Source organism: Nasonia vitripennis, chromosome 5 (genome assembly GCF_009193385.2).
Source record: "Nasonia vitripennis strain AsymCx chromosome 5, Nvit_psr_1.1, whole genome shotgun sequence".
NCBI lineage: Eukaryota > Metazoa > Arthropoda > Insecta > Hymenoptera > Pteromalidae > Nasonia > Nasonia vitripennis.
In genome coordinates, this window is record NC_045761.1 from 18632182 (window position 1) to 18647282 (window position 15101).

Consider the following 15101-nt stretch of genomic DNA (forward strand, 5'->3'; position numbering starts at 1 on the left):
GAGTGTTCGAATCTCCCGCGACACCATCGCGACATCTCGCGTCAGCGAGCGATCCACCAATGACCGATTAACTTTTCCGCCTCAGACATATAGATATAGCTTCATATTTATGAAATTTTCTCACACTCCCGTTCCCATGCCCATACACCCATAATATAGCCAACGGCGTATATATAGGTATACATTTCATGTACACATAATCTCGCGGTAGGTGGTAGACTGTATAAGTATATAGAGAGCATAATGTGAGCAAGCGGCCTAAGGGGAGGGCGCAGATGTTTGTTGTGTAACGTCATTTTCGGCTTGGCATTAGCGCGCGTATAAGTAGTGGAGCCGCCGAAAAATAATATTTTTAACGGCGGCCAGTATCGCAGCGGTATATATATATATACATGTCGAGTATAGTAGAGACTCGCGCTCTATCACCAAGCCAAGTGTCACGAGACGCCCATACACACACATCGCAGTGCATCTGTCCGTCTCTCTGCGCAGCTCGTCCGCTTCCGGATCTATATCGCGCGCGTCGTCGCGACCTTGAGTAGCTCACGATCGCGGCCGCAGCTGCAGCCTATACGGGTTTTTTCGCTGGACGCGAGTATCAGTCGCCTCTACTCGTCGCTTCGTATGAGAGACGTAAAGACTCTCGCGCGCGGGTGTGTGTTGAGTGTGCAGTTTGTTGTTTGTCGAAGAGAGCAAGACAGAAGAGCGGCGTCTTCGGAGAGCTGCTGTTGCTGCTCTCACCGCCCTAGGCCTCGAGGTTAATTTTTTATATACTTTATTGCCTTCTCTTTCTCTCTCAGTCTCGGCGCTTTTTGTTTGTTCCCGTTGTATCAGTGTTTATCGCGCGGTTCTAGAGCCGAGCTCGATGCTTGTTTGGAGTTTGGCTGCGCGCTTATATGCAATGGTTTGTGCAAACAGTCTCGGAGGTATTTGCTGAAACGTCAGTCGCCTTCTCGCGCTCTGCGGTGCACCAGATGCATTAGCGTATGCGGGAATTCGTTGAGTATGATGTGATTGATTTTGAGGGAGATCGAGTGCACCAAGTTCGCGAATTGTAAATGGAAATAGTTTGGGATAGGCGGCAATCCAGTTGTCAATTTCATCATTTTTTGATGAACGTGCATAAAGCTTGATACTGTAAGCGAGGAGGTCTATGATTGCGCTTGAGATTGTGAAGGGTGTACATTCCATTATCATAAGTGGACTTTCCAATTGGCTGAGTAATAGCTCTGTTATTATTCACTTTACGCTTGATCTTTTTTGCAGCAATGCTGCTATCACTGACTAGTTTCAGAAGCAGTTTGACAATGTTGTTAAAATTTTATTGCATTGAAACAGCGAAATCGTTGAATTGTGCGTAGCAAATATTTTTGGAAATCTTAGTTTACATTCACGTGTATGTACATTAAAAGGTGATTTACCACAGTTTGTTGGTCTGATGACATTTTAATTGCTTGTTTCTATTTATCTGTGTATGCAATAGACTTAAATTCATTCTTAAAGTTGTGTAATAGAAGATTATTTACGAAAAATAGTTTTATGAGAATTTAGGAATATATTTATTAATTTATATTCGTTTCACATTGCAGTGTAATAGTGTCTATTGACACATACAAGCACTTTGAAGTTTGATGGAAGATGCGATGCGCCCATTGAGTAGTGCGGCCTCATGGCTGATCTGCATTATACCGCCATGCCCCGCGATTTGTCTACCGAGTCAGTTTCCACTCTGCGGCTGTCTGAGGTAAAGACCATTAGTGACATTGATTTTCTTATTGTGAGTTTTTTGTCAACTAAAACATTGACATCTAATATTTAATAATTGTTTCAAAGTATGGACCCAATGATTGCTCTGACAAATCCTATAGTCCAGACTCGAATTCCTTTAGTGGACTCTTGTTGCCCAGTGGTGTGAATTCGGGTGACAAGAGTCTAAAAGAACGTAAGGAATACAGAGAAAAATGTAGGACGTATAGAAAATATTCTGAACTGACACCGCCCGCTATATCAAGCTGTTATGACAATTATGGGTGTGTATCTGTTATAATAACTCCATAACTTTCTTTGCTAACTATGTTTCTGTATGGCAAAGTTTCATTTTTTCATTTTAATTTATCATATGTATATGTATGTTTGCATTTTAAGATCTGTGGCGTGCAAATCCAATTCATTACCTGGTCGCTGCAATGTCAGTTCACCAGTACCAAATGCCACAGTGGCTACTGAGATTCCAGCTGAAGACCTAGCATCACAACTAACATTGCTCGATGCTAGTGTCTTCAAATGCATAAGACCTGAAGAATTATCCAGTTGTTCGTGGAACAAAAAGAACAAACTCTTGGTTGCCCCAAATGTTGTCAGCTTCACAAGGCGTTTCAATCACGTTAGTATAAGCATTTTTACTATCATACATTATAATACTATCATTATACACATTACCTATACAGAGTTTGGTTTAAAAATTAATTTCATAATTTATACAGGCCAGCTTTTGGACAGTTCAAGAAATATTAAATGCACCAACACCAAAGCAAAGATCTGAAATTCTAGCACATTTTATACGAGTAGCAAAAAAGCTATATGATTTGAATAATTTACACTCTTTATTTGCTATTATATCTGGTTTACACAGCGCGTCAATTTACAGGTAAAAATTTCGAATTCAAGTTACCAACAAAAAAAAAATTAATCCTGATGTTTTTAATTTTAAAATTTTTTGTTTGTAGATTGAACAAAACGTGGGCTTGTTTAACAAAAAAAGATAAAAGCACCTTTGACAAACTTGCAGAAGTATTTAGTGATAAAAGCAATTGGATGAATCTTCGAGAACATATGGATAGCATCAAACTGCCATGCATACCTTATTTAGGATTATTTTTGACAGATCTTGTATATATAGACATGGCACATCCACCAACCAAAGTAATTTTTGAAGAAAAAAAAGTATAAAAGCTTGTAGCAACTTCGTATTATTGTAAAATTTGTATCTCTTTTTATTTCAGAATGGCGACAATCATCAGCGAATCTTGAAGATGAATGCTGTTTTAACAAAAGTAGCAATGTTTCAAGCCAGCGAATATCCCGGCATAGTCCCTCTACCCGATGTTCAAAGATATTTGAGCAGTGTTCGTTATATAGAAGAATTACAAAAATTTCTTGAGGACGATCATTTTAAGTAAGCGCTATCCAAAATAAGTATTCAAATACATTTTTATTCAGTTTCAATAAAAAAAGTTGTTTCTACTCTTTAGATTATCAATGAAATTGGAGCCAAATTCACCAATCCCGTCTTCAAGTAGTAGTAAAGAATCAGTTGGCGATGTAGTGACGGGCGTCGCAGCTTTGTCTTTATCTCCAGCGCGAGGCTGTGCAGGATCTTTGCGTTTGCATGCTGCATCAGCAGCTAATAAATTTGTACCTGGACATCGCAAGTGTCGTAGTCTTGGGACGAAGTAAGTTAATATACATGTATTTTGGGAAACAGCTTAGAGTGTTTTTTATTTGCACTAATCGAAAAAGTGTGGTAAAGCTTTAAAATACTAAAATGTCAGATTTCGTAATATACACATAGACAGTATGTAAAATATCTTTGACGTTATTCTAGTTTACTAATTGAATTTCATATAACGGGAGTAATCCAATAAATTCTTGAATACTGCATTCGACACAAATCTGTTGAAATATTTGCTTAATTTAAAAAAAAAAACATTTTTATAGTGTAATTAGACCCCGTGTTGAGTAACAAAATTTTTAAACGTAAATTTTTTTCATATAATAAGCATAGTGCTTATTCGTATGCATATTAAATCTAAGTACTAGCAATTTAGTTGTTATAACGTCGTCTGTAACGTACGTAAAAAGTTGCACAATTTATGGGAAAACCACTCATTTGAACAAAGAACAAAATACTTTGAAAGTATTTTCATTCAGACTCGTTGCTTCTAAGAACTAGCAATGACGATTGTGAACTTGTTAGATTTCGTAGTACGAGTCTTCCACGCAACTTCCATAAACAAGGAGGAAAATACGGACCTAGCTTGACAACTCCTGGGTGAGTCCCAAGAGTCCGCGTTCAGGGTTATGCGAAACGATTTATTTATTATTATATAGTGCTTATACATAGTTTTAGAATTTTTTGTTATCATATTATAAATCGTCATGGTGTTATGCATATGTCATTACCCATTTTTAGTCTATGCATGTGATGCCATTCATTCATTTTACTAATTTCACTGAGAAAAATATTTCTGTACATACTTATTGAGTCTTAGAACTTCTGTATAATTTTGTTTAGTTTCCGTCTTCTGATCCCCAATAAACAAGTTTTTTATATTATTTTACTTTTTTTTCTCAGTATCAAAATAAAAAAAAATAACGTTGATGTTATCAACATAAATACTTAAAGTTAATATCATTAAAATAATATAACTATGCATGTTGATAATACTGAATATCTTTATTTAAAACTTGTAACAACATTTGGTAAAAGTGATACGTTTTATTTTGATCAATTTTATGATTATGATATGATTTATAAATTATCGAAGCATGTATACTTTGTTAAAAAGTGAACAGTCAAATAAGTTGGTTAGGTTCGATTATTTATGTCTAGAAGTATTTAGTTAAAAAAATTATATTTACTTTTAATGTATACCATCGTTTGTTATAATATAGAATTGAATTGAATATTATTATTTACGTATTCTAAGTTATCGTCCAGTCATGTCTAATTTGATTCAGATATAGAAGTGAGAACCAAAATCAGAGGAAACTTGCGTTACATGCAGAATTTTCAGTTGCTTTAGCTATTATAGTAACTTTGTATCATCCAATTAATAAAATTCCTTTTAGCATAACGCAAGCCGCCTCTCGATTGCAAATAAAAACATCGTTCATTCGAGAAGTCACTGTCACTGCATGAATAGCTCCGCCACCGTTGGCATGCGAAACTAATAAACAATTTGTATTGCAGCATATTCGGCAAGGCTGTAGTTCCTCTGGAGGCAAATCACGTAACGGTTCGTCATTTACTTGACGATTCCGTGCTGGAGGAGCCGCATTTGGCTACGCAAATCGTAGACCTCGATCAGAATTCTCCAGGATCGCCGGCCGACGCTATAAACGATGACTGTAGTTTACTGTCCAAGACTAGGTAAGATTTAGTAATCTGATATTACATGATGTTTATTTAAATTATTGTTATTTCACTTGAGATGAATTTTAATCCTCGAATTGTTTGTTTGCAGTACGCTGTCAGTCTTGGCATGCGATATTGATGGTTCCATAGAGCCTCGTTGCATAATGCAAGGATCTTTGAGGCGAAAAGTTGTTCTACGAGATGGACGGAAACCCGCGGTAACAACCTGGCAAAGATACTGGGTCCAACTTTGGGCATCCTCGATTGTATACTTTTCTCCGAAATGCTTCAAAGGGTAAGTTTTTGCACAATTGATTTCGATCTATTTTTTTATTTATTTAGAAAATTCATCAGCTCTACACTTCATCTTATTCTACCAGTACCCCCCCCCCCTTGCGCACATTCTTACCCAAACACCTGAAAATAGTGAACATATTTTAGTTAATATGTTCGCTATTTCCGTTTAGACCGAATCCTCCTTTTTGCGTTACTTCCTACCAAATCACCTAACAAATACTGAGCGTTTTTATTTTGCGTTTGTTATTTCTATTTCGTCCGAATCCCGTCTCTGCGATGATTCCTGACAAATGACCTAACAAATAGTGACCTTTTTTGTTTTGCGTTTGTTATTTCCGCATTGTCCGAATACTCTCTTCGTTTTTTTTATTTGTTCCATGCACTTTAACACTTCTTCGTTGATTCCTACTAAACCATCTGCACAATATCGAGCGATTTTTTTTTCTTGATGTATGCACTTTAACACTTTTTCGTTGATTCTTACTAAATCTCACGAGATACTTATTATAAGCGTTTTGAATCTAAAACTGTGTAATTTTTACAATATAGAAATGACAGAGGGGACTTTAAAAGGGAGCCGTACAAAATGGTGTCTATATTGGGTTGGATTGTTGAAACGTTGGATAATACGTTTCACGGAGATACTTTCCTGTTAGCAGATCCGAAAAAAGGTAGGGGACAAAACAATGAACGCCAAAGTAGTTACTGCAAGCAATTCACTGATCTCTCGAAATTGCTTAGCAGTATGTCATAAATTGGGTAAGATAGAGATTATTGTCTTTCTTAGGAAACGTATATAAATTCCGAGCGACGTCGAACGAAATGGCAGACCAATGGCTGAAGGAATTACGGGCAACTGTGCGCGGTGCGACGGATCGAAAGCCCATTCCAGCAAATCTCATGTCCTTCGAGTGAGATCAATCGCGGAGACGCTGCATCCCCGCTGATTTTTTTCTTTTTTCGAACTGTGGAAAAAAACCAGTTGGCGGCAAGAGTCGTGTCAGTATGACATTGAAAAATTCGTACACATCACACATTCGAAACGAATTTGCAGAATACGTGAAAGCATATCGTAGCAAGTTTGCATACATACGTTACATGAGTTCAGCTTCACGAGAGATTTACTGTAGAACGTAAACTATGTATAGATACGTCATCGGAGCTTCATTACTCAAATCTAAAGAGCAATAATTTTTTTTTTACTATTTATAGTCAACATCGCTCTCTACCGTTATACTTAAGGGCCGCGACACACTCGCCTATAGAACTATATCAAAGAATCTTTATATCGTAATAACTGCATTTGCCACACATATCGGTCTCAGCTTTAAAAAATACAAAAAATAAAATACCCTCACGCGTGCACTTTTCTGTGTTTAGAATTGTCTGGCGTTTCTACGTAATCTAGCCGATGTATATTGTATACTTTAATACCTTTATGTTATTTAAATTATTTTAATTTTAATCACACATATTATCTTATCGATGATTTTGGTTTTATACTCTCTTTTTTCTTTATAAAAGACTAAGTAGTACGTAGCTGCAAGTATCCTTTTGTTTAGGTAGATGCAAATTAAAAGGAAAAGTTACGCGTACATATATCTAGATTAAACGAAAAAAAACTATTATAGTCGTGTAAGACTGTCTAAAAAGTACAACATTGAGCATTTTCAATGAGCGAAAACGAAACTTAAGAGAGATTTTGCAGTTTTAACGAGGAGAACATGTGAGGTCATTGGAAGAATGCCCTTGGATATACCAATTAGTTATACGGTTTTTTTGGTTGATAAAAAACTTCGGAGTCAAATTATCAAATTACTGCTGTTTCCAAACTATGAAGTCTATGTCTTTGATAGCGCTAAACGCAATGGTTGGATTTTCAAAAAAAAGAACATCGTTACGACTCATTATTTGATTGAGATATTGGCGAATGTGAAAAATAGCATGTATGTCTTGTAAATCACGTCAATTACTAGTAATTAAAACAATTTGTTTTTAGTTTTAAAGTTTGTTGTTGGAACCAAAAGTGAAGGGATTCTTGCGTTTACTTGTCTATGAAAAAAATCGTTAGTTTTATAACAGAAAGAGCAATCGGCATGTTGCTTTGAATAATTTAAAAAATGGCAGGGCTTTTGTAGTTGTTGATGTTACTGCACTTTATACTCTAATGTTTAAAAGGATTCCTTTAAGGTAGTTATATTGATATATTTCGTAAGGTGCCACCAAAAGAAAATACTTGCCAGAAACAATGTAGGGTCAAGACATAATTAAAAAAAAGTAATTGACATAGGAGTACTTGACAGAATTGTAAAGTTTTTGTACGATAAATAGACTCTCAGGGTTATTGTAACTGTCATTAACTGACTCTTTGTATAAGCTTCGTACTCACTTCCGAGCCTCAAACCTCGTAGAACTGAGTTTCTTCTCTTCGAAAGATTCAACAAACGCTTTAAGAGGAAGACGATCGATAGTAATACAAAATCAATAAAGAGCTTCGTAAAGCAAAGTGTTAATTAATCGCTAATTCTTTGAGTTAAAATTATTTATTCATAATCATACAAAATTTAGTGATATTAACATTTTTCATTGTTGCTAAAAGTGATGTTTCGAACAAAATATTATTATTGCTGTTGCTTTATAAACACTTTACTGATTTGTATGAAATAATCTCGTTACATTTCCTCTCAATACTAGTAACAAGTCGTTAGATTAACCTTAGATAAGATTAAAACATCGATTAATACTCTCATCAATCGATTGACATCTGATTTTTTTTTAATTTTCAAACGAAACCGACTATTTTAGCGTTTTATACTCGAAAACAGCATTACTAAGTTTGAGTTTGATTACAACTCGGTACTTTATGTTCTAACATTAATTATGTGATGATAAAATCATTCGATTTCACTGAAGTTCGATAACCATGTTTATAATTAATTTCTTTTCATTCATCTTCTGTTCAAGATTGATAAAATAAAAATATCTTCGGATTATCCATCAGTGAATTGTTTCACGTTTTCAATAGAAAATCGCATACTAACTCATTCAATGTGATTTGATCAGCACATTTGTTTAAAGTAGCAGTGGATAACGATGAGATGTATATCGATCGGTTGTTTTAAACCTATAGCCGGAAAATCGATAGAAAAAAATGTAAACGAATGAATGTTCTTGTAGCTAGATGAGTGTCCAGCTAGATTTAATCACGTCGTTTGTAAAACCGTCGCCTTTGTGGATCATCATATCGCATTTTTACATGAAATAGAGGTACATTGTTGTTGAGTCGATTTAATGCTAGCTCTAGCTGAATATATGTTATCTTAACGTTTAAGTTTTCAAACTTGTCTACGAAATCAGAAACATAAGTTATCCTAAACAGCGCTTCGACAAATAATTTTTACTGATTTAAAAAATCAGAGATCTGCACGTTTGTTTACTTCTACACCAACAAAATTTGAAATCTTGGTTTACAGTCGAGTAATTAATATTCATTCGAAGGGTACATATATCTTTTCAGAATCACTATAGCGTCAGATCTCTGAAAAAGTGCGTGCTTCTGATCTATGCGTTAAAGCAAGAAAAAAATGTTGACGCGAAAAGTATGTATATCTAAAATAATAACCCGCCTCTCGCTTTCGAGAAAAAGACTGATTGACTTATTTGTCGCTTGTTTCTTGAGCGCGTTTAAGCCGTAAAGAAATAGATTTTCTCGAGCTCAAAATGATGTATATTCTGCGTTTTTTTTTTTATGAAGTGACTTTTAATTCGCACGAGATCTATCTTAACGAAGAACTATACGCATACAAGACTTTTCCGTACTGCACGTCACTCGCATGTTACATATGTGTAAAAGTCGAAGCGCGAAAGCTTTCAATTTCGCGAAGGAACTTCAATTCTTGTACGTAGGTCTAGTGTAGAAATAGTTCGGAGTTCTGAAAAGGGAAATCGATTATTCTGTTTCCAATCGTATAACAGACGTCGATGCATCATTTTGTTGTTGATCAATAAAATATTTTTTGTTTTTATTTTATAATCAATGGAGTTTGTCATAAATATTTGCGTTTGTTTATTTTCGTTACATTAACACAATGGTAACACTTTAATATTTATGTTATAGTCGTTTACCACCAAACAAACACTTTTTGTTACATGTATACATCATATACGTAAAATTTATTTATTTTTGATTTTCACACTAATGTAAATGGAGCCTAAGCTAATTAATAATAGAGTAAAAACGTAATGATAATAAAATGCATCCGTGTCTGTTTTAAAAATATAACGTGACTGAATCTGTAGAAACAATGCCAAAAAAGATTTGTTTTCTCATTTTACCGTATCAACATATGTAGTTTGTTTATAATTATATTTTTGTCCAGTGAATGTATAATATATATGTATACGTTATTGATAATGTTCGAAGATGTGTTTAATATCAAAGGAATTGATGAGCAATCTTATAGGAACTTCTAGTTTAGATTCATTTAAATTTTCGTTTTGAGATTATTGCGTTTTGAACCTAACATAATCATCTTGCGCATGTGGAATGAAAGCTTTAAAAAGTCAATAAAAAATGAACTTTTCGAGTTTTGTTAACTTATTTAAGGGTCTTTTGCGGCGTTTTATAAAATTTTTTTGTAAAATGTAAAGGAGACCTTTGAATATGCACGTTATGCGAATGATTCATTATATTACAAGAGATCACAAGATACACAATGCACGTATTAATCCACGATGTTGTTTGGAGGTAACATTTTAGTTGTTTTATTGAACATAACAGTTGGTTTATATATTATACACTTGACACTCGACCAAGCAAAGCACAACACGAATATTCAATTTTTGTTTGTAATCGTTTTATTGGCTCATCACGTCTAGAGCCTTTTATTTGTAAATTATATTCTATTCTTGAACTCGTGTCGCGCTTTGGTTTAGCGTAAATAAAAATCGATGCCATATATTGTAAAGTTATTCGTATTTATATACATTATAACTGTACGTAACGAAGAGTTATGAAACACGTGATGCTATTTGAAGAGCATAAGCACCTAACATTTATACTAGCTGCTTGTCTAATTGTGCTGATCGTTTTCGTAATGACTTTGTTTTTGTTGTTATATTAATTATATTTTGTTACATATGCATATCACTGCTCACAAAAGCACATTTTCAAAAAAAAAAAAAAATAAATAAAAATAAAATAAAATTATAGTTTCAAAAATCGTAAATCTTATTTCTACTGTAAAATCTGGATAATATATAGGTTATTGTTTTAATTATAAAGGTGATTTATATTATTCAATGATTCTTTTCTAATTTTTGTTACGAGTATATCGCAAAAACATTTAGTCATATTTTTGATAATACTTTATTGTGGATTTAGATAGAGTTTACTCGAAGCGTTATTTAGATTAAATTTAATCTTTTTTCAGAATGATGAAATAAATTTTGTTTTATTGCTATAGAGATTGCGATTACTGTCGTTCGATGCATCGTAGAAGTTGGTAAAAGTTTACAATTTTATTTTTGAATAATTTATAATATAATACGTTTTTTTATTTCTTTCATTGTATATAATACAACTTTTTATACAGATATTTGATACAAAAGGTAAAGGGTATTATAAATTATCGCTACATTATATTATAATAAGAATATAATACGAGCCCTCAACAAAACACAAATGACATGGAAATTTTACTTTTTTCCATGAAAACTTGGCATTTAGCTGCACTCGTATAAGTACGTAATAATTAATACAAGTTCTTACAAATAAAATATCGCATAAAACGTTTATCACATTATAATTTTATCTTAAGTAAAAGAAAATGCATCAAGTTAATGTTACTATTTTCTTAGCTAATGGTTTTATTAAAGCTTTGTTCTATTCTAATACATTATATTTCAAAACGATCTGTTGCGTTTTTGCGAAATAATGAGTGTCTTTGCCTCAGCGATGTTATCAATGTATAATCACTCGACAATCCTATCGATAACATGTGTAAATTGAATTTTTTCTTAGAATCACCAATTACAGTCTATAGCTATATGCAAAAGGTGGCGCGAAATTCAAATATCACGAGAATTAAAAATCCTGTGTGGCGAAACATCATCAGAAGGGACAGCAAAGCTCGCCGATGTTCTCGAGATCGATGCACTTGCCGTGAGGAAAGCAGTACTTGCGGCGCAGTATGAGCGAGAACATATCCGCCGAGCTGAGCCGGAAGGTCTCCGAGACGAATAGGTAGAGATCGCTCGTAAAGTTCTTCGGCTTCTTGAGCGCCTGAAACATAAATGCCCCGACGATTCAGCGAACGTTTTACGCTACATGATGCACGCTTATACGGGTATATGTAGCTAGCGCCTGATTTATTCTATAAAACCGTGTATGTTTGATGGGACTGCGAAAGGGATGATATGAGCTGTGCGAATCTCGATTTCGGCGAGGGATTTTTGTGGGCTGCGAAGTCCGGCTTTACTGGTATATTTTTCTGTAATACAAAGTAAATTTTACCTGGAATTTATCTTCGAGCTCCGACGATATTTGCAGCAAGGTCGGGAAGGGAAACACGTGAGGACTTTCCATTCGATATTGTTCCATGAAGCCGTGACCCAAAGTGTAGGCCAGGAACGTCGGTCTCTCTGTAAACATTGAAACGAATTTAATTCTCTCGTGGTCTATTTGTAGCTCCTATTTTATTTCAAATATATATTCAACGAAAATATTGCACCACCAAAAACATTTCTCCAAGCTATAATAACTTACGAGATTTTGGCACCGCTTCAATGACTTTTCTGCCTTGCGTCGGTCTACCGCTGCCTGGGATGCGACGGCATTCTAGGCTTGCGATCGCACCGCACAGCAGGATCAAGACAATCTCGACTTTCATGTTTTGGTATTACATAAAGTAACTTCACCGGACAGTCGACGAAGGTACAATGTGCTCGATAGATTCGAGGTATCGCAGGCTATTATCTTCGTGAAATCTTGTAAAAATCCTGATGATAAGAATGTATTTCATGGATTAGAGAAGAATCCCAATCGTTTTTGAGGCTGCCGTAAATGCTTTCTAATGTTCGACGAGATATTATTGGGTAAAAAGCGAATCTATTTGATTGCTCAGAAAAGTGGGTATTAACGATATCTAATTGAACTATATTTGAGCCGTTATTATATGGCAGCGAATTTTATCAATCCAGTGCTGTAGATTGTTTACTAGTGGATTATAGTTAATCCTGGTTAAAGTTGAATCGAACTTGGGAAATTACATCTACTAATAATTCGCCAAAAAGAATTCATCGAATTCGAAAATGTTTTGTTTTGTAATTCAATTTCTTGCGTAAAAATTTGTGAGCTATACTAATACCTGAATTATTTACTGCGAAAATAGTTTCCTAAATCAATATCTCATCGAACGATTATAAAAATGATAAAACCTTATATTCTTCAGCACAGCTATATATTGCACCATAAAATAACTCGTAGAACCAAGTATAAAACTAGCGTAAACTGCAACACTGTACCGATTATATCGACGGTATCTCGCAAAGCACACGACTGACAAGAGACAGTTTCATTCCCTCCTTGGCGACTTCATTCTTTTATTATAAGGACGATTAATCCGTGCGAACGAGACTGATAACGCGCCAGCGCGAAATCGATCGCGGAATTTTAAGCTCGGGGTCGTAAATCTGTCGTTTGCGCGGCAAAAGCCGTTCGACTTCTTTCTCTTTCCGTCCCACATATGCGCAATTGTTGTCAGCTGCGTTGTAGTCGGGAATAGGTCGTAGAGGCGATAATGATTTTTCGGAATCGCGACTGTTTTGGGAAGACTATACTCGTCGGGGAAATAACGTCTAGACGCGATGACGATTGAGGATGTTTGCTGCACGTGGAGGAAATTTAGACGTTGGATTTGAAGGATAGAATGTTTCAGTGAAATGTTTGCATCTTCGTTTTGCACAATCAATTCCTGGATTTCGTACGTTGTATACCGGGATATTGTATAATCGCACTTATACATAGATTGATCTCTTATGTAATTTAGTTGCTGCAAGCTTCCATAAAAATATTAATATTATCTGCGCTTATATAACAAACATGTAAATGGTAACATTCTAGATTCTCGGGATCAATAATTGCATAAATGATGCTGAATAAATTGTTTATATAAAAAAGCATAGATCATGCACGCACAGTTACATACGTCTATAATCCATCAATATAGCCTCTTTAGTTTTTGTCTAAATAAATAAGTTTCGTTCCACATAACTGTACATAACAAAAAAATTTCTGTATACATAAGTTATCTACGCGTCTACTGCACTTTCCTAGAAGAAAATCTTTCGAGGGCGAATCAGTAAGACATATTTTCATTGTGACTCCTTTCATTGTCTTATTTTGTGTGTGCATAATCACGTATTTTTAGAAATGATTAAAAAATTAAAGAGTCTATACATTGTATGGTGAGTCACGTTTTTGTGTCATTCAGAAAATAAATTCGATCGAGGTAAATATACACTCAATAAATCATCAACGTGACTCTGAGTATAACGTCGTTGTGCACTCTCGAAAACGGAACTCGAAATGCAAATTGTAAATCAAAAACGTAATCTACACGTGCTGTGTTCTTAGTTAATAATCATTAAATTGTCAAGATTTGTTAATTGATCGCTCTCAAGTCTCCTATATTTCAAGCTTTCAGAAGAAAACCATTTATAAAAAAAACGACGCCATTAAAACTCCAACAGGACTCGCTCGTCGCCAACGTGGAAGATCACGCTGCACACATGCGAACTAGGTTGACAAACGCATACATATAGGTATATATATATACATACGCAACAGCAGAGCAGTGGCAGAGTTGCGCGTATACGCTAAAACCTGCGGAAGCCCTGGCTAGTCGCGCGCGCGTAGCCCTAGCAACGGCCCTAGCAAACAAGCCCGGATAATGCGTCGGCGTATGTACACCCACCCACCCACACGCACACACACACACACACTCGTTCGTCTGTCTGTCTGTACCTATGCACTCTAGCGTGTATATACCTATACCGTCGAGCTGCACACGCGCACACTGTAAGGGGATGAAAAGTGCAAAAATTGGGTTATACCCTCCGGAAAAGTCATTAAAGAGAAAGAGGGTGATGATCTCTGTAACGAAACGCCCGTCATAACGCATCGAATAAATCCTAATCTCGCGGCTCATGTATGGCGCGTATCCGATGTCGCGCATTAATTTAAAGCAAAACACACTGCGCACTACGCAGCGAGTTAACCCTTTTCCAGAGCCGCCGACAAATCGAAAATTCATGCCCCCCGAATTTCCCCGGAGACGTTGCGCGTATACCTATATATATAGTATAGAGAGTGCTGGCGACTATATACGTGTACACCACGCGTCAATTATCATATTTCGGATTCTTTGTCTTCTTTCCTGCGGCGCTCGGCGTCATTACGACTTTCGACGCCGCGATCGTTGAGCCGAGAAATAACGCGCACGGGCGGGTATTCCCGCGGGCGTTTTCCAAGCGCAACCCTTTGCCGGTGCTTCAAAAATTCATGCCGAGCAGAAAACTTAAATGATCAATTTCGGTCGGTTCCGCACGCTTTGTGTGCGCGCGCGAGGTTTGCTCGCGATATGCTCTGAGTACACAAATAAAGGAT

General features: G+C 35.7%; 2 protein-coding genes across 9 annotated transcripts; one reads left to right on the forward strand and one right to left on the reverse strand.

The window, feature by feature from the left end:
- The first annotated feature begins 495 nt into the window (after window positions 1-495).
- Window positions 496-10017, forward strand: LOC100122268 (ras-specific guanine nucleotide-releasing factor RalGPS2). Of its 7 annotated transcripts, none has more exons than XM_016986328.3 (13): window positions 667-757; window positions 1590-1744; window positions 1834-2030; window positions 2146-2383; window positions 2484-2647; window positions 2727-2922; window positions 3003-3175; window positions 3252-3452; window positions 3977-4051; window positions 4973-5152; window positions 5247-5432; window positions 5984-6105; window positions 6222-9151. In XM_016986328.3, exons 2-13 carry the CDS (start codon window positions 1670-1672, stop codon window positions 6347-6349), a joined length of 1935 nt encoding a protein of 644 aa, XP_016841817.1. In that variant the 5' UTR covers window positions 667-757; window positions 1590-1669; the 3' UTR covers window positions 6350-9151. The 7 variants fall into 7 exon arrangements, with proteins under 7 accessions (XP_008203934.1, XP_016841817.1, XP_032456849.1 ...); XM_032600958.1 differs by lacking the exon at window positions 667-757 and adding an exon at window positions 800-1412; XM_016986329.3 differs by lacking the exon at window positions 667-757 and adding an exon at window positions 800-1220.
- Window positions 10018-10081: 64 nt separating this feature from the next.
- Window positions 10082-13173, reverse strand: LOC100122282. Of its 2 annotated transcripts, none has more exons than XM_001605836.6 (4): window positions 12872-13173; window positions 12201-12433; window positions 11949-12076; window positions 10082-11717 (listed from the first exon to the last, which is right to left on the reverse strand). In XM_001605836.6, exons 2-4 carry the CDS (start codon window positions 12322-12324, stop codon window positions 11547-11549), a joined length of 423 nt encoding a protein of 140 aa, XP_001605886.1. In that variant the 5' UTR covers window positions 12325-12433; window positions 12872-13173; the 3' UTR covers window positions 10082-11546. The 2 variants fall into 2 exon arrangements, with proteins under 2 accessions (XP_001605886.1, XP_016841847.1); XM_016986358.3 differs by having other exon boundaries at window positions 12802-13173.
- Window positions 13174-15101: the final 1928 nt, after the last annotated feature.